Raw genomic sequence first — 27355 nt, forward strand, 5'->3', positions numbered from 1 at the left:
ATGAATCTTTCTTCCAAATGAGCGCGTCTTTTACAATTGTGACATCACGTTTAGATGCTTTCTAGTGTAAATTGTGCAAAGTTTCACAAATTAAAACAAAATTACCACAAAGCGAACAAATTTTCGCTTATAAGTCTTTAATACTGAGAGACATTGTGTAAAACTTATATGTAATTATAAAGGTTGTTGATGAAAGCAATAATTTGGTGGAATATCAGAAGTAAAACACCTTTCTTGCTTTTTATTGAGCGCAAATCAACGAAATAAAATAGTCGCAATTCCGCGTTTATTTCAAACAGTTTGTTTCCTTCATATAAGAGGGCTTTTTCTCAAAAAAACCCCACAAATATGCCGATTCATGCGAAGTGTGAGGTTGTAGCGGGGATACGTCCTCCACCGATTGTTTCTAATGTGCTCGGTGTTTCCACACAGGGCAAAAGCGTCCCGTTCAAACACACTTATCGTGGGTTCGATAGTTTCAGTTAAACTTCTAACTGAAGTCAAACAAACATTCATTCTACAGTTGTCTTGGTTTGTGGTCATGAAAACACGATAGTTTTGCCAAGGTGCATAAATAAAACATCAACAAAAGATCAATAACACGATATTTACAGACGCTTTTAAACAGACGCCAACTTGAGCATCGGGTTTGTGCCGCATTTGATAATAGGTGGCGATAAAACAAAAGCCTGACTCAAATGTTAGTGACGTCATTACTTTTTTTTTCGTTGCCTTCGGTCTGACGTAACGGTAGTGTGTACATAAATGTATGCGAATATATGCATCATAAACGCCGTAAACATTTCAAGTCTACGCGTATTGTTGTAAGTACACAGTTTGACTGATTGATGGACAATCACTGTCATCTGACTCGATATTCATATATGCTCACCTGTATGGTTTTATCAGTGTCCATGCCATTATATTGATAATGTTTTGTATTAAGTGGAAAACAAGTTCCAATTTCGTGTGAGGTTTCAATCTCATGCTGCAGACCTCGTGTGGCGTGACAAACACAGACAGTGAAATAGTGGCAAGTTCATAGCTACCATCGTAACATTGGGATGAGCCCTGCAACGGTCAGTCATGCGAACAAAGAAGAGGTTTTATATGGCGAACAAACTCTTCTCGGATACTTGTGCGTTTACTGTCGGTGGATCTGTTGCTTCCGCCACCGGGGGATTTAAAAAGGGCCGTGTTGCTCATAAGTGGAGTCAGGAGTTATGTATTGACTATTTGCGACGTAGCGGGCGCCCGTCAGCTTACAATGTGCGCGATCACAGTGACAAAGTTATTTGGGACGTTCTACGAGCAGGAATAACAACGCGCGACCAAAGGGGAAAATATTGCTAATGACTTATTATTGTGGCTTGGAGGTAGGGTTTAATGATTGTTTAAGTGGTTGGTGACGTTGCTATGACACCATGGAGAAAAGTGTTTTGTCTTTTTAGTTGGTGACTAGCTGTAAGTTCGATCGGATAACGTGGTGTGTGTGGAAGGAAAGTGCTTAAATAGGTGCTGCTAAGGTTGAAGTATTGAGTGTTTAATGTTGTGGGAGTGTAAAAGTTGAGATGTACAGTGATGTCAATTTACGTAAGGGGGTTTATACGTGTGCTTAATTGTTTTTAGGTAGTTGAAATGGATGAAGTTGGGAATTGTGTTCAGTCTATGATGTTGGTTTTGGGGAATTGTTTGTTATGCAGTTGTAGTGGGGTTTTGGGGGGAGAAGCTCCTTTCGAGAGGTAAAAGACTACAGGCAGGATTCCTCGTATAGATTATTGTAAGAGTTGTGATTTTAACGAACTATTCTTCTGGCAAAGGTTACGACATTTTTATTTCAACCGACGTTTCGTCTACTATCCGGTGACGCTTCTTTATGGTGATGTGGCAACAAGTTATCATGTGTTTCCCAACCAGTGGTACGCGACGGCATTCCAGGTGGTACGCGAGCATCATTCCATAATTTGCGGATCTAGTTTGAATTGAATAATCGTAAGTGATCTAAAAATGTCCGTTACTTCATCCCCTGGTTAACTTTATAGCACTCAACTAGGTGGTACGCGTCGAAATTGTTTTGCCTCCAAGTGGTACGCAACCACAAAAAGGTTGGGAAAGCCTTAACGTGTCTTTTAGAACAAAAACATACTGAACAACGATCATGCCGGTATAGTGGGCGCTGCTTTTTACGGCTTTATTTCATGACGGATCCAAATATTTCGCAGCGGTTTCTTGATAAACTTTACTTTTCCTCGGTCTTAAAACCAGCGCCTCGGCCCGATCCATCAGTGACTTCAGAGCCGCTGCCTTGTGCTGTATCGGATGTGCTGACCTAAACGATAGGTACCGATTGGTGTGCGTCGGCATCCGATACGCACGATTGCTGATCATACCATTCTTATCTCGAATAAACTCTGTACACAAAAAACGGTAACCAGTTTTCTTTTCCAAAGTAAACTCGATGTAATTTTCCACATGGTTGATGTGGGTAAGGAACAACTGGAGCTCTGCTGCATCAACGATGGCGAAGGTGTGGTCGACATAACGCTTCCAGTAACGGGGAGGATACGCAAAAGTGGCGAGTGCCTTATCGTCAATTGTTTCTCTACATTTGCCACTTTCACAGAAATGGGAGAAACCATTGCCGTACCAAACTCTTGTTGGTATAACATAGGTGGCGTTTAAACATAATATCGCCCCTTCTGCTATATCCTCACATGACAGCAACGTGCGCTGCTCAAGGTCACTGTTTTATCTAAGCACATCCAATAAAGCACAAGGCAGCGGCTCTGAGGTCGCTGATGGATCGGACTCTCCCCCTTTTTTCTTGTGTTTTCTTACGTTTTTCTTGCGTTTTTAGTGTTTTGTACATGATAACTTGTTGTCACATAACCCTAAAGAAGTCTCACCTGATAGATGAAACGTCGGTTGACATCTTTTCTGCCACGTATGCAAATAAATCTTAAGTTTGGAGCCACCAAGATTTCCGGTTGTACTTAACCTCATACGCCATATTTACTCACAAGAAGTGTCAAATTATAGTGAGATATTTTTCAACTGAGTTTAACTTTTCCTAACTATGTTCGTTGGCGACTTGATCGTTGGACTTCCACTGTCTCAGGTTTACAACAACCTTGACTTTTACGCGCTAGTCTGGCATTCTCTTGTCATGATCACGTGTTAAACGAAGTTTCTCATGCAGTGAAACGTGACATACAAAACGCACAAGTCACGAAAAAAAAACTGTTTGTTTTCTCGGGTGTTCTGTTTTAGTAAACGTATGTTTACACAGCTTATGTATGTGTAATATATATATATATATATACTTGTAATACAAAGCTACAGCTGCTCATACAAGTATGACAGACGAACAACAACCAGAAGAAGCCGATCCACAAAATATCCATACCGAGGTGAGCTTGTTGTACTTGAATTGCGAGATTTTTATAAGTTGTTGCTGAATTTCATTTAGGTGATCCCGCGTTTTGTGTTAATTTTCAATTTCGCATTCTAACACCTATGTCCCTGCGGGAACCCATACGCCAAAAGTTTCATTTGTGTGACCCAAGATAATCTTCCCAGTGACCGTAGTTATCGACACCGAATAAAACTGGTAGCCTATGTTCCATTCCAAAATTATCTAGTTTAAATTAAAAAAAATTAAATTATCGGATCCTGTGTCGGGACCTACTGCCAACATGGTGAAGCTTGATGTCGAGTCCTCGCCCATGCAGAACCCTTCAATGGTGTGCGCTGATTTGATATGGCCGGACTTGAATCGAGACACGAGTGCGCATCTACGCGCACCAACCACATCTTGTTCGAGAAAGGCCCGACATGGTCCACATGGATGCGCTCCCAGGGCATGGATGTCTTCGGCCAACTTCTGCATTGTTTGTCTGGCGCTTTTGCTGCTTGTAGACTTTCACGAGATTCTCAATATCAGCATTGACCAGACGTAACGGCGGGACATTTGTTTCATACGTAAAATGCCCCAATGTGCTTGGTGCAACATTTCTAATATCGGCACGAAGCACCTTTGGTGCAACCACTCGGGTGTTGTTGTCTCGTTGCAATATGATCACATTGCCGTGGATCCAAGGCGACTGAGCGTAATTAAAGCAAGAACTTAGCTCGTCATTATTCGTAGTTTGGCGTTCTGGCTAGTTTCCGGTAGATATCTACTTTGCAACTTTATTTAAGCGTCAAGCTGCGGACTTAGCGGACCTACCTTTATCAAATAAATCAGCTTTGTGGCATTTTTAAGCCATACTGTTCATTGTATGCTACAAAAAGATTATCTGTGAATCATTTGCATGATTTTTTTTTACTTTAAAAGATTTTTCGTATTCCGTAAAGACATGCACATTTTCCATGTTTTCGTAGTATTGCAACTTTGAGGGATTCTTGAATCTGTAATTGCTAAACTAAATTTTTTGCTTCGGCAGAATATTATTGGTGACGTTATGTTTATTTAAGCTTATAAACCAACACCTAGTTATTTTTGTAGAAAAATATCATTGCATAACAAATAAATCTCGAAGATTTGGAAAATATAGTGTGCGTGATAGCCTAAGCGCCGCAATGGTAGCGCACCTGCTCCGTAATGTGTTAAACATTTTCGGATATCTAATCTAGAAAAAGTTTGACGAAAAGGCTGAACCAATTTTTCCAGCAATCGTAGTACCCCTAAAATCAGGACTACAAACTCGTCGAATTAATCAACAACACGTAAAATGACCCGTGTTTCAGGTCATTGTGATGGGACCTCTACCGATTTTGATAACTTTCACGGTATTTAACAGCCAATTCTTGACATAAACAGAGATTTAAAAAATATTCTAGAGAGCGGAAAGTGGTTTGGCACTTGATTGAAAGTGACGTCACTGGCAAAGCAAAAAGCGTAAAATCCAAATGATTCTTATGAAAAACCTGGGAATTTGTGCCGATCACTTGTTTGTATTAACCTTCCAGAAAAATTATTTTTGAAATGATGAGGCTTGTTGTAATTAATAACCCAGAAGAAACACATATGTATCTCATGAACGTTCTCGTGAAACTGTGATCATTAATGCGAAACGGATTTTACGGAAAAACATATTTGGATTCTGCCAGTGCCAGTAAACAAAACCTTGTTCATGGTTAAAAATGTGAATTTTAAATTTCGTGTTGTAGTCCTTTATGGCTGACTGATGTAAACATAAAAGACTTTACAAAGATTTTTGTCAAAATTGAAGATACTATATTTAACAGTAATGATTTGAACTAGTATGTGATGCTTTCTAGTAATGGAGAAAAACAAACTCTTGTTGCTAAGGTTGGATGGTGAGTCGACTCAAGAAATTCAAATAGAAAAGGATGAAACTTTGCTTGGGCGAGGAAGTTTTCTTTCAATTGGTGACAAAAAGGTGTCTCGGAATCATGCAACCTTGTCATACTCACAAGGGACATGTTCACTCAAATCCATCCATGTCAATCCCTGTTTTGTTAAACTAAAGTCTGGAAAGTGTCTTGTTTTAAAGAATGGAGGATCTGTAAATCTGACGAATGGAGATGAATTTTCCCTTCTTCAAGACAAATATCGTTTTAGTGTCCAGTTTCATTGCAAGGACATGCCAACTGGAGTTAACAATGTAGTTGAACCAAGCGACACAAACATGAATAATGGGATTGTAAGTTTTGTTGAAAGGACATGCCAAACATCACTAGTTGATAACACTAGTGAAAAAAGAAACGAATCCCCAAGAAAGTTGGTCAAGATTTTTCCAACATCAAAATCATCAAAAACTGTGAATTTGGAAGATGAACCGATGGGAAAAAAGAAACGTAAACTACCTGCATGGATGACCTCTCCAACTAAAAGCTTGAACAACCAAGCCTCTTCTTCAAAGAAAACAAAAGAATCAATTGTTGAACATAATTTGAATGATATTACTAGTATGGACCTAAAAGCAGAAGGTGATTGTAAATTCAAACAAAATAATGATCATGTGCAAGACTTTGATTTTGAGAAAAAGGAAGTGAAAGTTAAAGTCATAAGCAACAAGGAAATAGTTCAAGACACTAATAAGGAGAGTAACACAGACACGGCTTCTTTACAAAACATTTCATCAAGTCCAATTGGTTTTGAGGAAGACAATAATTCTTATGATGACAACAATGTAACCTCAGATATTGATGCTAAAAGTGGATTGCCTCAACACTCCCAATCCGACCTGCCCAGCCCAAACAAAAGTAATTCTTTTTCTGAAAAATATGAAGGTAATACGGAAAAGGATGGTGGAATGCATACTGGTGACAATATTGCAGATCAGCCAAGTGTTAAAAGTATTGAAACATCTTCACCACCCACTTCCACAAGATCTAGAGATTTATGTGCTTATGGGAAAACTTGTTACAGAAAAAATCCTCTTCATTTCCAGGAGTTCTGTCATCCAGGTGATGCTGATTATGTCTCTCCACCCGCCTCTGGTGATGAAGATGATGATCGCCCGGAGTGTGAATATGGTTTACAATGTTACAGAAAAAATCCCGTTCATAGGTGAATTTCATAAAAACATTTATATATATATATATGTTTAACTTAGCAAATCATTTAAAAAAAAAATTATGTTGTTTAGATGTGAGTACAAACATACACGCCGTGTTGCTCCACAAAGAACAGTCACAAAAACGAAGACCAGAAAATCTAATGATGGAAGTGATGAGGATGATTATGATGTGGATGATAGTTTTATTGATGATGATGAGTCAGAAGAAGGTAATTTTTATTTTTTTTTCTAAACTAAACAATTATTTGTTTAGATGAGAGTTTGTTCATTCTGCATACAACATGTATTTTTAAAATTGTTTAAAAAAACTGACTTTGGAAAAACTTTCCAAAATTTTGTTCCTCAAAATTTAGCATTTTTGTTGATTTTACAACTATTTCTATTCAGTTGAAAGTAACTTTGTTTGTTAAAATATTGTAAAGATGATTTCAGCTACCACTTCAACCTCAAACTTAATAACTAAAATATATCAAATAATATTAAACAATCTCATTTTTTTCTATGTTCAGAAGATAGTTTGAATGAAGACTCAGAATGGAAACCATCACAAGATACAAAAAAATCACATAAAAAAGACGTAGACAGCACAAGTGAATCTGATGACATTGATGCGTTAGTTTCAGATGCAAACAAATTTGCAACAAACAAAAAAATGTGGAAAAAATAAAACAGATAAATTTATCATAGATTCGTGGAAACATGTAATTTTTGTAATGCTTCTTTTAAAAAACACTCAGATATTTTATGTTGATGCTTGGGTATTAAACTGTTGTTAAGATATTGTGAAGTTTTAAAAATTGTAAATACCCTGTTTTGATCGTAACCAACTCCATGCTTCAAGTTTTTCAGGGAATAGAGTTTTATTTCAACTTGTATCTAATTATATGATAAAGCTGTTCATTAAAATTGAATGTTTTTTTTTGTGATTAAATTTATTGTTTGTGTGTATCTCAACTGTGCAACTAACTTTTTTACATTACTTTCAGCACCTTGATTAGTATGTTAAAAAAGTCCCTGATTTGCAAGTTTGAAGTTATAATTCTCTTTGCATTTGGAACTGGACTGCTATTGGGATCCAAATGGCGTGATCTAATCCGAACTAATCATCACCAGGTTAAAGTAGTCAGACAAGCACCAAATAGGTATGTTAGAATACAATTATGATGATATTTATTTTAATTTATAAAAATTTCACTTTTTCTTATCTTAAAAATGGGATGCAAAAACAAAAATTTGGTTTCTAAGTTTTCAATTAATGCTGATTGCACACATTTAAACTTGTGAAAAAATTAACATACTAAATGCTATTGATATCACCCTTGAACTCCCTGGGGGTAAATTTGACTTACCTTGGAAGTAAATTTTGTTGACAGGAAATTTGCAACTTTTTTCTTTTTTCAGTAAGCTGTGCACTTTTTAAACGGGTATATTTTGGCCAAACTGTTAGGTATTTTAACATTATTTCTTTGCTTCACTAAAGTATTTTTAAGTTTAATGAAATTTCGTTCTGGTTTATATTTTAAAACCTCTATTGCTTTTACAACATTTGGCAAAATTAGTATTTTTAAAGCATTTCATCTTCAAATGCTGCCAAGTGATAAATTACAGATTAAAGTCACACTAAATATATAAACTTGTTTGTTTGTAATGTACCTATGTTATTTACAACCTCTTTACACAAACAAGCATCGTTCATATTGATTTCTTCTTGTTTTAAAAAAGAATGGAAAATTTTGCCTAAAATTTAAATTTTTGTTTCAGGTATAATCATGAGTATGAAAAGCATCCAGCATCTGTATGCAAGCCACAAAGAGACATATTTTTTCTTAAAACACACAAAACAGCTGGCACAGTTGTACAAAACATCATTTTAAGACACGCTGACAAGGAAAATCTGTTTGTCGGTCTATCATCCAGCCAAAGTGATGCAAGATTTCATTATGCTGAAGGTGCTCCATTTCGTGCAGAATTTGTAAAAAAATCAAGAAATAAAATCAACATCCTGTGTCATCACATGCGTTATGTTGATGATGAGGTCAGAGAAGTGATGGCCAACAATGCAAAGTTTGTTACGATCATTCGGGACACGGGGCCAATGTTTGAATCATACTTTGACTATTTTCATTACAACTGTCGATCGTTCACAAAAGTACCTAATGATTTAGAGGGCATGGAAAGATGGTTGGATAATCCTGATATGTGAGTTGAAATAATGTAGCTCAATGTTTATGTGGAAATAATAGCAGCGATGTACTGTAGCACTACATTATAAAAATTCTGAATATTTCAGCTTTATAAACAATATTTCCCAATTATAAAGTCTTCTGCGTTAGGCACGTAAATTTTTGTTTCTCTTTTTTAATTTGGCAGTTGGAAAAACTGATGATGCCTTTTTTTAGGCGAAATATATTTTTCTCAAAAAAAAAATTCACCATATGAGCTGTCCACAAATCGCTTTGTGGAATTTAGCACATAATTATATCGATACAGCCTGTTAGGGGTTTTTAAATTGATCCAGTTTTTTTTTTATTCTTTTATCACAATATTTCCTAAAATTATATTCCCCCCCTATTAACTGCTCATAAATTGATTTAAGTAATATTTTGTTGTGGAATGTTATTTCAACTTGTAGATTCATGCATTGTTTGCTGCAGGTATTTTAAAGGCCGTCAAGATGGAGGATTTTGGTGGTTTGCAAAAAATGGATTGTCCTATGACCTTGGATTTGACAATTTGCAAGAGGACAATGAGTACATTGCATCATCAATTACCCAAATGGAAAAAACATATGATTTAGTCATGATTTCAGATTATTTGGATGAGTCACTGATTTTATTGAAGGATTTGCTGTGTCTAAAATTGGAAGACATTGCTTACTTAAACTTGAACTCAAGATTGAAAAAACGTTACAACACCACAACAAAACTCTTTGAGAAAATTCGTCAATGGAACAGGGCAGATGCTGCCATATTTGATCATTTTAACAGAACCTTTTGGAAAAAAGTCCAAGCATTTGGTGAAAATCGAATGAATACAGAAATAAATAGGCTGAATCAAATAAACCAGGAGTTGATGAATGAATGCATAGAAGGTGATGGTGCAGTTCTTAACAAAAATGTGGAAGATCCTCATTTGAGGGTTTTTAATCCGCCTGGTATACAAATGGCCGCATACAATCTGAAGCCGCAAGCTGTTGACAAGAAACTGTGTCAAGATGTTGTTAAACCTGAAATACAATGGTTTAAGTATCTGTTGTTTAAACAATATTCATGAAAGTATATATGATGGTTTTCAAAAACGGAAACATGTCAGTTACATACATAACATGTACATCATAGATTTTGGTACAAACTCAATCATAGTGAAATAAAACTTTACACTCTTGCCTTCATTTTAAAATCACCAACCAGTAGCAAACTGCAATGATTTATCTCAAATATCAGGTGTTCTCGAAGCATATTTCACACAGATTTTAGGTATTTGAACCACAGTAAAATCAGTGATTCTTTGTTGCATTATTTTAAATTGTTGCATTGAAGTATTATTTTCATTATTGTGTATTTATAAATTGTCACTGTAAGGTTACAAACACAAATTATTTCACTTTTTTATCAGTCATGTTGTGTTTATTGTATTGTTTTTCATTTTTGTTTTCTTTCTGGTGTAATGTAAACCAACATTCAAAATATTGCATCACGATCACAACTAGGCCAGTGTTTTGTTTTTTCTATTTTCTGCCCTCTAACCTTTCTGAAACTGTGCTTTTTTATTTGTATTCAACATGTCCACAAAGTTACTGTTAAGAATCTCTGTTATAAGTTGCAAAAAACACAACACGTACATTGATGGCTGTTGCCATGTTAACAGATTTAACAAAAAATATATATTAAGGTAACTGACAAGGTTTGATTTTTTAACTTATGCAAGTACGATCATTTAAACCCTTCAAACCGTTATATTGCAGTGCTTGACGGCAGAGTTTTAAATAAACTGGACATCTTTATGAAAGACAAAGAGGCATTCTGTGGTGTATCATAAAGTTGTGAAAAAATAAGTACTCCCCACTAAAATGCGTAAAATCGCGTCATGTCACAATACAAAAAAATATAAACACATTTTTTTTAATCGAAATACTATCTTTTACGGAACTTACAATATACGATAAATTAAACATCCTTAATAACTTATGACATCCAATCTGATTGCAGTGCACATTACAAGCTTTCAATTGCCACTGTCGCAGTGATTCACATACACCAAGTCAAGTGAAAGTGCTCAAATTGGTCAGGAACAGTGGCTTCACATATTATTTACTCTCTGCTCAAGGTTTTTGAGCTCTTCACTAATTTTTACAGGAAGATCAACATTCACTTGATCGTCGAAGTACTTTCGTATAGAGGAAACCTCTTCTTGCCAGAAATCTTTCGGAAGTTCAAAAAGTCCTTGCATATCAACCTTTTCCTGAAGATTTGTAAGGTTGAGGGCATTCGTTGTAGGAATGTAGCCGATAGCAGATTTTGTGGCAATGTTCTCTTGCGCATCAGTTCGCTTGAAAATCCACTCAAGAACTCGAGAATTTTCACCAAATCCTGGCCACATAAATTTTCCATCTTGACCCTGTTACACAAACCAATTAATCCTTTTAACATTTTCTGTTAATTGTTCCATACAAAATGTGTCAAAACATTGGTTTTCAAAGCAGTTGTTACGTTAGAAAAAAATGTTGCGGGGAAATTAACACAAAACCTCACCTTTCTAAACCAGTTAACATGGAATATCTTTGGCATGGAACGATCTGGTTTGTTCAAACTTAGCCAGTGATCAAGATATTTGCCAAAGTTGTAACCGAAGAAAGGTCTCATGGCAAAAGGGTCGTGCATAATCACTTTTCCTGTAAATAAAAAATATATATTACTGAGAGTTGCAGATAGTTTAAAGACAGAAATTTTTGATGGTGTGCTCATATGCTTTTTATTATGACCTTAAATTTAATTTGCTGGAAATGTTTGATGAAAAAGCGCTATTGTCGTTTTCGTTCATAAGCAAACAAAATTCAGTCTGAAGAACATTAATTGCAACTTTCCACATTTAGAGACAGCTACATACCTTTGTGTTCAGCAGCAGCTGTTGCTTCTGATCTCATCGATGCTCCGATAAAAACTCCGTGTTGCCAATCGAACGACTCGTATACAAGTGGGACACCTGATCAAAAACATTCCATTTAAAGAGTTTGATTTTTGCTTGGTTTATAAGCAATCGTGTTCTTGTGGCACGGAAATTAAGAGAAGTAGAATTTAAGAAACATGTCACACCACAGTCAAGCATTACGTTTAGTTTCGGTTACTCGTATTATCGGTTGGACTTCTAGATATTATCAAATTACTTGGCGACGGCAAAATGTATTTTGTATAAAAAAAAACACTGAATGGCAATCTACATGACATTTATAGACACATAACTGATTCGTCCTTGTCGTTTCGTTCACATAACCTCTTCGCGTGCTAAGCTTTGAAATATCACAGTTAACATGATTGTCGTTGTCGACCTTGCGAGCGTAACTTGTGTCACACAACAAAATGACCTTGCCTTGTTTTAACCAACTGCTAATTGAGTTGTAATTAGTACAGTGTATTTTATCACAAACTATGTCTAAAGATTATCAAAGCACTTTCTAGGTCGAATCACTCAGATCATGTTAACTGAACAAATTACATATTAAAATACCTTTGGGTCTTCGGCCTCCAAATATGATTGCTGAAATGGGAACACCATTGTCCTTCTCCCAGTCTGGGTCAATTGTTGGACATTGGGCTGCTGGGGCACAAAACCTTGAGTTGGGGTGAGCAGCTGGCTCGGAAGAATCTGAAAACACAAAACAGTTTGTAACAAAAACTTACTACAAGTAGAATGAAATTTACACTTTCCTTCTCCACTGCAAACTATTGTTGTGTTATTTAGTGATTTATATTTCACATCAGGCAATTTGAACTAAGTACCTGGTGTCCATGGCTTATTCTTCCATGAGGTGATATTGACACCTGGTGGTGGAAGTTCATCCATTCCTTCCCAATAAACTCCACCATCAGAAGTTTCAGCCACATTTGTAAAAACTAAAAAGATTGAAGAACATTAGACAAAAGATAGGATTGACAACACTTTCAAGCATGTGCGTATACAGGGGGGGCCCGAGGGGTCCGGACCCCCTTTTGTGAAATATTTTGGTCTGATTTGATAGCTAAACAAACGCAACCGCAGTTTTTTGTCAAAATCCCCGTGATAACGTTGACCTGAAAACCGTATCGTGCTTGCATTCGCCATTGTTTCCAAACAGGGAGCATTGTTACCGAACACTTGGCATTGTTACGAAACAAGTGTCATTTTTCGTCATTCTAAGGACGATATGTCATTTTTTAGTGGTCACGTTGTTGTAATGGCAAGCGGTTTTCTTGTGTGTAAAGTCAATTAGTTTAGTTGATAAACACGTTGCCAACATTACGCATGTTGAAAACAACTGTTAGCGCTCGCATAGGTGCAAAGAGGAATATAAGGCCACTGCTTGGAAAATAGTTTTTATTTGTATGTTTTCTTGATAACGTAAGCCCACATTTGATCCCTTTTGGTTACAAACGTATTTAAATCTTTCTTTAAAAGTAGTATTAATAAAACTACGACGCAAGCACTACCGCAAATACTCCCATTGAGTGTTCCATAGCGTTACATAATTGCGCAAGCCAGGAAGACACCGTTTATGTGACGATGTGCGCCAACACTGGTGTTCGTATTTTGCGATTCTCGACCACAATTAACCTTGGTTTACACCGGAAAATCGAGGAATTCCCAAAAAAATTTGGACCCCTCCCTTCAAAAAATCCTGGCTGGGCCTATGCTTTCAACCTTTCCAATATATTTTTTTTAATTTTAAGTCAAAGTTTATCAGTGGGAAAAAAAACCTTGTGCCGGTGCCGGTGCCGGTGCCGGTGCCGGTGCCGCTGATTGTTCGCAACTTTTAAAATAAGCTCAAAAGCAGTAGCAAGTGGTACAAACCTGTATTAGACATGCACGCCTTCATCGCATTTGGATTGGTCTTCATTGAAGTGCCAGGAGCAACGCCAAAGAATCCATTTTCAGGGTTTATTGCACGGAGTTTGCCGTCAGCATCAAACTTCATCCAAGCTATGTCATCACCGACACATTCAATTTTCCACCCTGGCAATGTTGGTTCCATCATAGCAAGGTTGGTTTTTCCACAAGCACTGGGAAATGCTGCAGCAATGTACTTCTTCACACCTTGTGGATTTGTTATACCAAGAATCTGTGAAGAATTATGTTATGTCAAATACTAATTACCAACATCTGTATCAGTTGCTATGTTGTTGAGAATATCACTGTATATGTGACTGTTGCTATCATATCCACTCAAATATATACAATAGAAAATCAGAAGTACAAATTCACTAATTCGATTGGGTACAAAAGACTCCAAGGAAATATTAGTTGCTTAGGTGAAGATATAGATCAAGTCTACCTCGACTAACATAATCCATTACTTGTAATTATTTCATTTGAATAACATAATAATGCTTGGTGTAGGTCTTATTGGCAATTAAAGAACTGACCAGCATATGTTCGGCAAGCCAGCCCTCATCTCTAGCTATAGTTGAACCAATTCTGAGAGCGAAACATTTCTTTCCCAGCAGTGAGTTTCCACCATAACCACTTCCATATGACATGATCTCAGTTCTGCTTGGTATGTGCGAAACCAATACATTTTCTGGATCACAAGGCCAGTTCTCCACAAGGTCTCCTGTTTGAAAAATATGGTTAAAACATATCCTAACTTGCATGGAAAGTTATTCAGCAAACACTATCACTATGGATTTAAATTGTAGTAGTAAGTGTGTTAAGAAGCCTAAATGCAAATAGATTAAACAGATTTTGTTGCAAACCCAACCGGGTTAAACTTACTTTGTGGTGGTAATGGGCATCCAACAGAATGCAGACATCTTACATAATTGCCTCCTCCAATAAGATCAAACACAGTGGAAGTGATTCTTGTCATAACACCCATGCTAACAACCACATATCTTGAGTCGGTGAGCTGGACACCATTTTTTGATATGGTTCCTCCCACTGGTCCCATACTGAACGGGATCACATACATGGTTCTTCCTGCAACATCAAGTTGAATTGATATTAATATATTCTACACAGAAATTTACCACTGGTCAATGAAAAAAAAACAGGTTGACAACAAAATTAATTGTCAATTTGCTTGACTGCATTGCAACTTTTGCATAACAGGCTTGGCTCTCCAAACAATCAATAAGCTACCTTTCATACACCCAGGATAACGTTTTCCCATTTCCCTTTCCAAGTCAGAAGGTGACATCCAGTAACCTAGCAAGCCTTTTACACCCTCCTTTGGAGTTGGAATGGTATCACTTTTTTTCTCGGTAGCGATAACAGTTTTGCTTTCAACACGAGCAACATCCCGTGGATCTGTTCTTGCATACCAACTGCAAAAAGGTAAACAATTTTAATTCTACATAAACTTGTTTTCATACCTTGAAATGGCTTCAATATTTCAAATACATATTATTTATGGGGCCACATTGCGAGATGTAGGGGCAAAAATTTTGACATTTTTGTGTCATACATTTGAATTATCTATATGTAATTATCTACATCTATATGTTATACTAAAGAGTAAACATATGGTAAAGATTAAATGTAACATAAACTGACAGGCAAGCAGTTGCCCCCATAAAGTGGATGTCTACCAAAAGAGGAAAAGGATATATGTTTTAGATTATCACTTCATTTGGATATGCCAAATTGAAAACTGTCCTTTGCCAAATTGAAACTGTCCATAATTGACAGGGATCAGTTTCACAACAATATGAATAGGAAAATTTATGCTGTGTGATTCTTTAGGGTGCAAAATTTTTTTTTACCAGTTCTCATATTTGGGAAGTGGTTTGATTTCACCATCTTTGTGCATTTCCTTCAGAAATTTTTTGTTTTCAGCCTCTGATCCGTCGCATATATGAAGAGCTTCTGGTTGACACAGCTCATATTTTTCAACAATGTAACTCTGTGATGTAATTAAAAGATGTCACATTTCACCATCTGGCAGTCATTAAACAATTTATGTTGAACCACAGAATAATGATTCTAATCAGAACACTTATAAACATGTTAATGCTCAATAATATGTTCATATGTACCTTAATCTGTGAAGGTAGTTTGTCTAAATTGCCATTGACGACGTTGATGGGTCTCTCTTGTTGCTTTACCCCAAATGTTGAGGATGCTTTTGATGAAATTTGATGAAGCAGAAGAGGGTTGGGCCTAAAACGTAATATCACATATTATTCAATTAATGTAGTTTCGTTCACTGCTTGTCTATTTTGCTTTAAACGTGTTTAGTTGCGGAGTCATCGAAAAACAGCGACCTGCGATTCCTGCTCAATCATCCCTTAGGAAACAATGAGTTGCACAATAAATCAATAAACAATCGTCTTCCACCACATAATGACAAGGGTTGCAAGGATTTCGTGACATTTACCAACGACGTCACAAAGGAAGAGTCAGGCAGACAAATTGTTACGTCACGCTATTTACGCAAACTTCCGTTTTAGTCATGTAATGAGTCCACTTTAACCAACGATGACTACAACGTGTTTTTGCGATTTGTTTTATTAGTGAAAGTAAATCAGTTTTTGTCGTGTGGCCGACAAACCCAACGATACAATCTCAAATACTTTAAGAACAAAATTTTTGAAAGGAGTTGTTCTGTAAAAATAATTACCATCGAAGTTACTTCACAAAACATGATATAAAAAAATGACATGGCATTTCAATATATTCGTCTTTAACGTCGATAACGTCAATCTAACACAAAATCATTTTTAACAAATATACTCACATAATTTCTCCCATGTTTCCTATTTCAGATGTTAGCTTTACTAAACTTCAAGAAACAATGTTGCGCGTAACCTACGTAGCTCCCTTAGTGCACTGACCACTGAGAAACGGGGCGAGTCATGCGGGATGTGAAGACGGGGTCCGCTTATATAGCGGCGGGTGACGCAACAACATCACGCGAACCGGCAAAACAAGAATTGCGAAATCACTTAACAACCACGTCCGCATTTTTGCCAGATAACGGTTTCTGCCACTGTTACCTACATAGGCTTAATTTAAACCTGGTCCGCATCAAATAACGATATGTTATATTTCTTGTAGTATTTCAAAAGTATTATCGCAATTGCAGTCATGCAGACGCCCAAGGTATTTTGCGAGTCTAAATTACGATAAATCAACTATTGATTCAAAACAAGTGCTTCGTCTTGTTAAGATGCTGAAATTTGTGTTTTGTTTATGGAGTATTGCGTTGATTAAACGCATACAAGAAGTTCGCAAAGAAACCATAAACATCCGCCAATGCGTTATTTACGTGGATATGTTGTTGATGTTTCACGTAACACGGGTCAGCCTTACAACCAGGTGTTGCTTTTAGGTACAGAATAACTTGCACGGTGAAAAAAAACATCACAAAGGACCATAAGTTTTTCATTGAAACGTTCCTCTTCCTATAAAATAACGAATGTCCAGTTTAAATTAGTAAAACCAGTTACACAAATTCCGCCTAGAAAACTAACAAAACTTTCAGGATTTTGCCAGTCATTCAAAGACGTCCTGTTTAAAAAGGTTCAATATTTGTCCCTTTATAGGATCACAAAGATCCCTGTGACGTCATTTACGACAGGTTGGACGGGAAACGCCCCCTTGCTACGCCTCCTAAAATCTTAAACCCAAATATCAGACAAAAAAACCAAAATCATTCCTGAAACACGCTTTTACCGGCGATAGGCCTATGCTTGACACACGCCTCCAATCGCCGACACACCCACTAAACGTCGTCGCTAGAGTCGATGTGATTGGCTAAGCGAGGGGGCACGTCCCACCGTGATGACTGGCCACTTCGATTACTGCCTAATTCAGCATCGTAGCTACAATATGTGACATTCCGATGACTACAACCTACTATCACAGTTGGTCGAGAGAATGTGCATCAATGTTTCGAAAATAATACAAGTTTTTTGCCATCATTTGTTTAAATTTAGTAAATGTAACACACCAACAAATTTAAATAGTATTTTGTATCATGCCAGACACAAAACCAGGTCAGTTACAGACTTATTTTACGCAAGTTACGAGCAGTTATTTGTGTGTCAGGTGCTCTCAGACATACAATTGAAACACACAATGAAATGGTTTTGATCAAGTTTCAGCTTTCGACAACAAAGTATTTTTCGTCCATTACATACGTGAGGTTGCGGCCATGTTAACTTGCAGTCCTAGGGGGGTAAAACGCTGAACCTGTTACTGCGTACGTGATGTTCACGCGTAGTTGCAGAACCGCTACATAACATGGAATTCCAGATCCTTCTTAGACAGCAAGGTGAGATAACCGAACGCCGACTGAGTGAGTCCCGTGATTTTGACCAAAAAACAGACAAATGGAACGAACTCGTTTGGTATGACAACCGAAATGTTAAACAAAGATTTTTTACAATTTTATGGACCATATATTATGCGGAAAAAATGCGCATATATAGTATGTTGAAATGATTATGTTTAGTTTTCATACCGCCAATAATCCCCAGTAACCACGCAAGAATAATATCAGTATATCAGGTTTTAATGCGTCAAAACCGACTAAGTGGTTTTTCCACATTTCAAGTTGACCATGTTGTATAAACACAAATTTGAATATTACAAAATTTGTAGATTTTTATGTTTAAAAGCCGTGACGCGTCGAGATTTACAATCTTTTGTCGTACCACGAGGCAACGCACATATTGGGAGAAGCAAACTGTGGAAATTTACAGATTGTTGACATTTGCCCGTTGTTGGCGTGTTGAACCGGCACTTAATTTCTAGCTACTAACCGCGGAGGTTGCGCAACATTTGTCACGTAGTCAAAGACTTGAATAAAATAGTGCGCACAACAGGGTCTCTCACAAGTGACACTATTCAACTACAATCCAATTTCCAAAAGCAAGGAAGATACCTAAGATGGTTATGCTTTAGCAACATTGAATAACGGCCCCCAAATTGCTTGCATTAATAACAGAAACTGGCGTCCGCTCTTAAAATTCTGACGCAGCATTTAACGAAGCTAACGCCGGCAGCAAACAAAGACCGATCAGCTGTGCAGCAAGGCGTGACGTACTCCACGCTATTGGTTGAAATACAAGGTGTGGGCGTGCGTGCTGTTGCGAGGATTACGCAATGCCGGTCGATGACAACGCGACCTTGCATTGAAAAAGGTCGAGAGTACCATTGCCCAATGGTCAGTGGCGTTAAATTTACAAACTACGCTTCATGAAAAAATCATCACAATATGGCAGGTTAAATTTTCAAAACACAACATTGAATAAATCTTCTATAATTTCTACTTAATTTCAAAGCACACAAACAAAATGTTTGTGTCTGAGACACCATAAATTTCCTCCTCATTACAAAAATATTAATGTCTGCACAAATAATTTTTTAGATGCAGAATATTTTCACAAAAAAAAACACACTTATCCCTTCAGTTTATATTCTTTGCTATACCATTTTTGGACCTTTTTCGAGTTGGACCATAAATTTATAAAGGAATATATTATATACAGCAAAAGTATCACCACCCTATCAATAATTTGTAAGATAATTTACATGATACAACTTAAGTAAAGCACAGTATAAAAAAAATGTTTTTTTAGGGCTTTTGTTTGTGGAAAAACATAAAACTTACCTTCGAAAAACTACAGAGAGTACTGAATATGGTGCCATTTTTCCAAAGCTTAAGAATAAAATGAAATGCAGTCAAACATAAATTAAGGAGCAATTTCCTAAAAAGTTACCTAGAAATCTAACAAACAAAGTTAAAACAGAAAAATGAAATATGCAGAAATAACTCTCACATGGCAAGGTGGGACTGGGATTGCTTTACAAAAATACAGGTAAAAATATTTTCAATCCTAATATTTTTTACTCGTTTTTTAAATACTTTTAACTTTTCAGCAACTTTAAACTCTTAATCACATGTTTAAACTCTTAAGCACATGCATACATTGAACTTCCCTTTATCATTGGTATGGAGATTGTGCTACTTAAAATTATAGATTGTCATTAACGCAAAACAATCACACTAAACGCCAATAAAATTACCAAATACCATGTAAAAACAAAGACTTTCAACATTTCGATATTAAGGTAAGTCACGGCTACAAAGGAACTAGTACAGTACTTATTAACACCCCGGCTTTATAGGCCTATAAACCTGACAGCAACATTACTTTTTTCCTCGACTGTTTGTCAACGCATGTGGAAGCTCTGTGGGTCCCATGTCTTGCTAATGCTTTATAAAGCATTGTAATTTGCAACTTATTAATTACAGCCAACCTTGCACTTTTGCTGACGTGCTTGTTTGTCTGCCTGTCTGAGGTTCTCGCTTTCAATGAGAGAGAAGGCTTTTTGACAATGCGAAGTATCCGGGTCTACAGCATCTGCATTCATATTTTTTGTACCAGCTGGGCAATGCACACATTGTATAAGATGAATGTGGTCCAGCACCTCTAAAGTTTTAACAGCGCCCATGCCATTTTATTTTTGTATTTATTTTTTATTTTTTGCTCAAAATAAAAATAGTTTGATTGATTTTTAGATGGAAATGTGCTACCGTATCAAAGATAGCCTATAGTTAGGGTACATCCTAGGGATGTGCTAAGGCGAACCCGAACCTGAACCTGAAGAGATTCGCCGAATATGAGCACAGATTTCATATTCGTGCGAACCCGAATATTGCGCAAGATTCGTATGCGAATATTTATTGAAGCATAATATGGTTGTGTGATACAACCGCCAAAGTTTTTGTCTTTTTCGCATGACCAATAATGGTAGCACACCGCTCATAACGCCACGAGAACAGGCGTAGTCGTTTTTTCTATTGGTTTATCACCACGATTGAACAAAACGTGACGAAAATACCGTTGCAAATGTAGCAATATCCCGGTGGTCTAACATCGTATTATAGTTCCGGGCACTGCTCGTAGCACGGTTTTTCTTCATCAAAATACAGAAGCGCATTTGAAAACAAAAGAACGAAAGTCCTGTGTTGTTCAACATTATATTTGGTCAATCATGACATCGGATTTTATACCTTTTGTCAATCAAAGTGTCGTTTTTCCTAAACACTTGCGGTAAAGGCCACTGTTCGTCTGAGATATAGTATGGACTCGGTTGTTGGTTTACAAAAGTTTATTAAACATGCAAACGACTAACTATTATTGACGTCACACTTACATACGAATACATTCGGGTTTTCACGAATAATATGTTTCCATTTCTTCGGATTTGCACGAACCCGAATCTTTGTCCATTTGGCACATCCCTATAGTACATACGCACGCGTCTGTCGGCATAAAAAAAACACAAAATTAAAAACACGAAAACCACAAAATAATTATTGTTTCCCTCTTCTAAATTTCTTCTTGCGGAAACCCATAAACTTACCTGTCAACGATTCTATTTGAGTAAGTTAGAGAAACTGATGATGCCTTCATCTTTCGATGAAATATTTTTTTCTAAAAAAGCATCCACCATCTGAGCTGTCCACAGATCGCTTTGCTAATTTTAACATATGAGCATATCGGTACGGTGCGCGATCGACAGGCTGCCAGGGGCCTTTGGTTTAAATTGATCCAGTTTTTTCATTCTGTAGTGACATTACTTGTCAACGAGTTGAACTGAAAAACGCAGAAACACGCTTTTCATTGTAGCTGAGGTTTATTTATTCAAAGAAGCAATCACAAGGCCACGTATTTTTTCTGGATTATGCAGGATTACAGAATCTGTTACAGAAGCTTACACAAAATCCCACAAAACATAACTTCATAGAATATGTCGCGATCAAGAGAAACACGTCAACAACGTCGAATTTATCTTATATATGTGACGAGGTATTAAATTAATCATAACTGAGGCCTACCAGGTTTATTTCTATATATATATATGTATATATATGTTAACCAATAAAAAAAGCAGCAACCTGACGTGCAGTAAAGGATAATTTATCAAAAATAAAAGAACAAAATCACTCGTCAGCACGCATATTAGAGTCGCAGATTTTATCTCCAGAGATTATTTCTTTGGTTCACAGTAGTTTTGCATTTTTATGTCTTTTGATATGTAACTAAATAATCTTGTAACGTTAGTGAGCAATTAGCCTCACAATACAACCATTTCGTATTTGAAAATAAGTTACAAGTCGAAATTTGAAAAGTACGCATCGCTGTGCAAAACATTGATGTTTACAACCAAAAGTACAAATCTTGGTAAAAAACCTGCCCAATGATGTAGGGCAGTGCTTCCCACCTTTTTCAGTTCGCGACCCACTTTTAATGCAAGTTTTATTGTGCGACCCACAATGAGATATGACCAAACGAATGAAAACCATTGTTGCATAAATGTTACGTAATGATAATGCAATAATTTCGTGATCTAATAGAAAACTGTAATATTTAGAAATGCTTCGCGACCCATCTGAAATAGCTTCGCGACCCACTGGTTGGGCAGCACTGATGTAGGTAAAACTTGCAGTAGGAATGACTTTTTCATTTTTCGATTAAACAAGCCATTCCAATTCAAATGATGGCAAGCGATACACGTCACTATACTTACTCATCAATTCGCATTCGGGATATCTATATGCAAAACGCGCGTCGCATTCTCGCAATTCCAATAACAACTTGCGAAGTTTTCCCGCCGCTTTTAGACGCACCATTGACGTCATGTCCCGTTGGTCACGTGGGACAGCGTCCGAACCACGGATACAGATATCAAGCAAGACAAAAATCTGATTTCGTACATCCTAAAGCAGAAGATAAGAAAGCTTGATTCATGAAGCTTTCGCATTAAAAACAAACGATTATTAACAAGTATCGTACAACAGAAAACAATGCGAACAAAATCATACCCCTAATTCTTGTGGATCGTGTAGTAAACCTCTTTTGAAAGTTTTTTCACCGAAACCCATCCAGTCCCCTCCTAAAATATTACGACATACCGCGTAATAATTGACGTCACTGTTAGTAAACCCACAAACGTTTGGGTTTCTGATGACAAACATCTTTTTGTGGCGAACTTCAACGAATTCAACTTTGGAATCTACAGAAATTTAATAATAAGATTTTTGTTTTAATTTCAAACAAAATTGCACAAGATACCTGCTTGATCCAGAATTATAACGTCACCGGCGTTGCGTACTCTTAATCGACCTGTTCGAGAAAGTCCGAAATCCAGAGGAGTCAATTTGTGAAGCAGAAATGTAAATTTGCTATCGTTTTCGCTCAGGTGATGAGCAAGATTCAAAATCTAAAGGTATAATGAACACGATGAAATATTCTGTATAAGGTATAAAAAAAGAACGTTTTTTTAAAAAAAACTTCCTAAAACGGGAAAAGGAGGAATAAAGATGAACCAATTGGGATTTTTACTTGTATTGCGACGTCCAGACGTATTTTCCAGGGTTGATGATAAACATCGTACAGCGTGCCAACTGTTGGTGTGGCGTGAACAATTACATTTCCGCAACGTCCATATGATAAAGGAAACGGCCAACCTTCACTTGACGGAAAAAGTTTCTGAAATATTGCATGAAAACTTGGTGATTGATTTTCTGCATTTATACATGAAAAGGTCGTCACCTGCACAACAGTTTCCGGGGACATTTTGCACAGAAGCAACAACTTGGCTTTTTCCTCGTCGGTGTGATGACGTAACAATACTGTTCCGTCATTACCTAAATCATGGACGCGTCTAACAACTCTGTCGGCCAAACGTTGTGTTGCGCACAGGAACGGCGGGGAAATTTTTCTGATGACGTCAGGATCAAGACGACCTGGTGTGAGGATCAAAACGCTGGTTGTGTAATTAGCTAATATCACCTATAGCATCTATAATAAATTTTATACACAATGCAATAAACAAGTACGAAAAAAACATATAGGTTATGAACCTTTTAATGATTGCAGTCGTTTCAGGCGAGACCAATTGTTAAGAAATTGTTTAAAGTCGCAGTTTTGTTTCTGGTAAAATTTTTGGCACAGAGTCGCCCGTAAGTTAGCTCCAGCAAATACATCCATTGATAAGGTGACGTCGCAAGGACTACTCGGACATAGAAAAGGAGTTTTAAATGTGGTGTTGTGCTTGACGCCGTATTTTGATGCCATCACACCAGTCATCACAAACCAACCCTTTTCTACAAAACAGATATTTCAGCGTTATTCAAACAATTTTGAAACATGTTGATATATTTATTTATAAATTTAAATTTGTATAGCTATCGAAAGAGTTGTTAAAAACACTACTGATGTATATAATGTAGGACTAGGCTCAGTCCAGAAAGACAAAACCAGTTGTAACTAGATAACGTTGCCAACCCCATCATACCATAAAAAGTTTCATGCGGATTTCTAAAATCCCAAAACGAAAAAGTAAATAAATTGAAAGAGACAAAATTAAAAAGATAAATACGTATAAACCAATTCAACTGAAAGCAACCAAACACGAATTAGTTCAGCATTCTTGTACCTACAACGGCTGATGAGTGATTTAATTTTACAGAGACGTGCGACCTTGATGAGCAAAGTCCTTCACCAAAGCAAGGAATATTTCCACAAACTTCATTTCCTGTTTAGTAAATAGTTTGTTATACCCAGAGAGTCATTGTTGTTGCAGGCATAATTTATGAATACGTATTGCTATTAGTTAATCCATGCCAACTTATGTGTACATTGGATTGTACAAAACGTCCCAGCAGAAACCTTTTTAGGTTCGTGACAACAAATTTATAATAAGTTGAACATGGAGATTTTGTAAAAACGCCTGACAATAGAACTAAAATAAAATAAAAAATAGGTTTTTACCTCCCAATAAAAATAATTTCTTACCCGAAAAGTTTCTATTCAGCAAATTTTTGTCCAAAAATCTCTCGTTTTTGCGAATATACTTTTTTCGCGACATTAGTAATAATTGAATGAGGCCGATGATTGCAAGCATACATAAATATTTCCTTTTTTTTCTTTTGCGAATGGTTTTGATCCAGTTACAGAACAATAACATCTTAATATACACTAGCAATAAACAGACACACAATGGACATGCTTAATACGTGAGCTAATAAAAATACACTATATCTTCTGTGCTGTGAGTATGTAAAATTTTATAGATTAGGAAGCATATTTCAACGTAAAATTTGATAATTCAACATAAAGTAACATAAATCTTCCTGCCTAAACTGCAAGTAAACACTGCAAAAAACGGTTTCCCTTTTTTGAAGCAAATATTTGTTCGTGCCAACATTTGCCAGGAAGCATTGATACGTCACAATGATTGTTCAGTCACAGATGAATGCGCCCAAACACCGGAAGTTGTACAAGCTGCAAGTTTTGTACCCGAAAAGCAAAACATTGAAAATTGTTGAAACATTTGGGTGAAAATCTGCATTCCTATTAATATGGTATATTTCTGTTTAAAATAGTGTTATTTTTTACGGAAATAAAAATTTAAATGTGCTGCAGTCATTTTTTTTGCTGTCATAATACAACTATGGAAAAATTGTTAACACCATTTCACGATTAAACAATCACATGCACCTCTCAGTTTTACATTAAAATATTATATGTGTAATTGCGTGTATAGTTTGTACTCAAGTTTTAATTGTATTTCTGTAAACTTGAGGTTTTATTTTTCTCTTACACCAAAAAAGGTTAAGGATCTCTGTTCTATTGCTTATCTTCGGACGAAACTCGTTGTAACTAGTGACTTGCTTTGTTGGTGATGAAACTGATTTTTTTTGTGGAAAAAGCTATAGACCTACATGTATTGAAAATGTTACTGTTACAAGTTTAGGGGAAATTCCAGGGTTAAATTTGCACTGACGTTGATCGTCTGCCACTCTTTGCGAGTAATTTTGGTTGTTACAGGTATATATTCAGTTTTCCTCTCTAAGGTGAGCCCGACACATTAGTTGTGTTTTGTGTTACAACGTGATTTTTGTACGGAATGTTTAATTTGTATTTCATTTTGTAGCTAAAGCTTGTTGCAGAAGTTCAGTACTTACCGACCCTCTGTTCATCTTGCGACCCAAATCACCGTTAGTGTATCACAATAAGTTTTCAATATAGTAACTACGAAAAATTATTAATTTGCCTCTGTCGAGGATTTCTACAATTTTTAATCACCACCAGGCCAAAGCAAAACACATCAAAACGAAAATGAAAGTTATATTTTAGTGATTTTGTTATTCTGTATCGTGGGCCTCATCCGCCTCACCTAATACATAAATTGCTTTCTGTGGTCATTACTGAGTCACTAACACTACATTGTAGCCTGTTTTCGAACAAGCTAGGACTGATTTCCTTGCCTTTGCGTGCAGCTGATGGACTTGTGCACTGACAACTTGAACAATGAGACAGTTACAGCACCGTGTGGGGCGATCATGGTAGGTGTGTCGGAGTTAACTTTAATATACTGTGCAAAGCGTTTTGTTTTGGACAATTTAAACGTTACAACACTATGGGACAACCTGCTAATCCAACATCCGAGTCTTGTTTGGCGCCAAGTTGGTGTATTTAGCCTGAGCATATCTAATTTAATTTTTCAAAAAGTTTTGAATGTTGCTTGAATGAAAGGAAGCAGGTCTCGTTAAATCCAAAAAATTAAAAAAAAATTGAAATTTTTTTTTGAAGGTCTCAAAAAAATTTGAAGAAAATAAACGTGCAGGTAAACCCGTTGGAAAGATGCGATTAAATTTAAAAAAATACTAAGTGTTAAAAGAGAGTTCCTAAAAAGAGAAATTGATGTGCACTAACTGTTTTGGTTCGAAGTTCTGCATCAGTGCTATGAAGGGCTGCACCCTTGCGCACTACGCAATGCTGCACAAAAATATGCCAAGTCCTTAAGTGTATGCCAGCGTCAGGAAACCACAACAGAACTCCAGCGAGACCCCTAGCGGTCAAGCAACTAAATCTACAGACAGGTGCAACGCGGTGAAGAATTGACATTTATCGTTAATTTTAAAATAATTAAAGCTTTAAACTGGATAGCATATAAAAACACTAGGTTTTGCCTAGTTTGAAACACATATCATTTAAAAAGCAGAGAAGTTTGTCAGAATACTACTGTTTTATTGTTTAAGTGGTCAGTTTACAAGCCCATCAGCCGCACGCAAAGGAAAGGGGATTTGTCCTAGCTTGTGCGAAAACAGGCTATACAATGTGGCAGAGTAATGACCACAGCAAGCAATCTATGTATTGGAGGGGCGGATGAGCCCCATGTGTAGTTGAAACCAACATGATACAGAATAACAAAATCACTAAAATATATCTTTTCATTTTCGATTTGGTCTGATGGTTGCTAAATATTGTAGGAATCCCCGAAAGAGGCAGATATAAAGATTTTTTCCTGGTTGCTATCGAAACCTTACTGTGATACACTATGGTGGTTTTAGCGCAAGACGAGTATATTATTATAGCCACGCTTGCGCACGATGAACGTAAATCTTAGAAACCCTTTTGTCGGTCACCAAAACCCTTTTTTCAGCCTTATAGCACATTGCAGGGGAAGACATCGCCCCCATTCACCTTTGCCTTCACCATCAGCAATATTGTTACTTGGGGTTGTGTTTAGCACAAAACCGACATGCGTGTCTGCGGTAATTGTCGCACTTACACAGTTTTCGTGATTGTGTA

The 27355-nt window shown here is 36.7% G+C and overlaps 4 protein-coding genes across 5 annotated transcripts; 2 read left to right on the top strand and 2 right to left on the bottom strand.

Moving 5' to 3' along the window:
• Positions 1–5126: 5126 nt before the first annotated feature.
• On the top strand, positions 5127–7534 carry LOC145906549 (aprataxin and PNK-like factor). The gene is made up of 3 exons (XM_082993981.1): positions 5127–6538; positions 6618–6757; positions 7058–7534. The coding sequence occupies exons 1-3, from the start codon at positions 5286–5288 to the stop codon at positions 7213–7215; spliced, it is 1551 nt and encodes a 516-aa protein (XP_082850107.1). The 5' UTR covers positions 5127–5285; the 3' UTR covers positions 7216–7534.
• LOC145906550 (galactosylceramide sulfotransferase-like) lies at positions 7535–10165 on the top strand. The gene is made up of 3 exons (XM_082993983.1): positions 7535–7690; positions 8310–8747; positions 9203–10165. Exons 1-3 carry the CDS (start codon positions 7548–7550, stop codon positions 9819–9821), a joined length of 1200 nt encoding a protein of 399 aa, XP_082850109.1. The 5' UTR covers positions 7535–7547; the 3' UTR covers positions 9822–10165.
• A 488-nt stretch (positions 10166–10653) lies between these two features.
• On the bottom strand, positions 10654–19496 carry LOC145906548 (phosphoenolpyruvate carboxykinase, cytosolic [GTP]-like). Of its 2 annotated transcripts, none has more exons than XM_082993979.1 (12): positions 19357–19496; positions 15776–15899; positions 15503–15642; positions 14880–15064; positions 14514–14717; positions 14165–14352; positions 13593–13860; positions 12545–12658; positions 12273–12410; positions 11655–11750; positions 11300–11439; positions 10654–11165 (listed from the first exon to the last, which is right to left on the bottom strand). In XM_082993979.1, the coding sequence occupies exons 1-12, from the start codon at positions 19392–19394 to the stop codon at positions 10848–10850; spliced, it is 1953 nt and encodes a 650-aa protein (XP_082850105.1). In that variant the 5' UTR covers positions 19395–19496; the 3' UTR covers positions 10654–10847. The 2 variants fall into 2 exon arrangements, with proteins under 2 accessions (XP_082850105.1, XP_082850106.1); XM_082993980.1 differs by lacking the exon at positions 19357–19496 and adding an exon at positions 16477–17305.
• A 1891-nt stretch (positions 19497–21387) lies between these two features.
• LOC145906205 (divergent protein kinase domain 2A-like) lies at positions 21388–24799 on the bottom strand. Its single transcript, XM_082993627.1, has 8 exons — positions 24554–24799; positions 24195–24293; positions 23620–23862; positions 23309–23502; positions 23099–23245; positions 22829–22976; positions 22579–22769; positions 21388–22473 (listed from the first exon to the last, which is right to left on the bottom strand). The coding sequence occupies exons 1-8, from the start codon at positions 24723–24725 to the stop codon at positions 22228–22230; spliced, it is 1440 nt and encodes a 479-aa protein (XP_082849753.1). The 5' UTR covers positions 24726–24799; the 3' UTR covers positions 21388–22227.
• Positions 24800–27355: the final 2556 nt, after the last annotated feature.

Source organism: Ascidia mentula, chromosome 6 (assembly GCF_947561715.1).
Source record: "Ascidia mentula chromosome 6, kaAscMent1.1, whole genome shotgun sequence".
Lineage (NCBI taxonomy): Eukaryota > Metazoa > Chordata > Ascidiacea > Phlebobranchia > Ascidiidae > Ascidia > Ascidia mentula.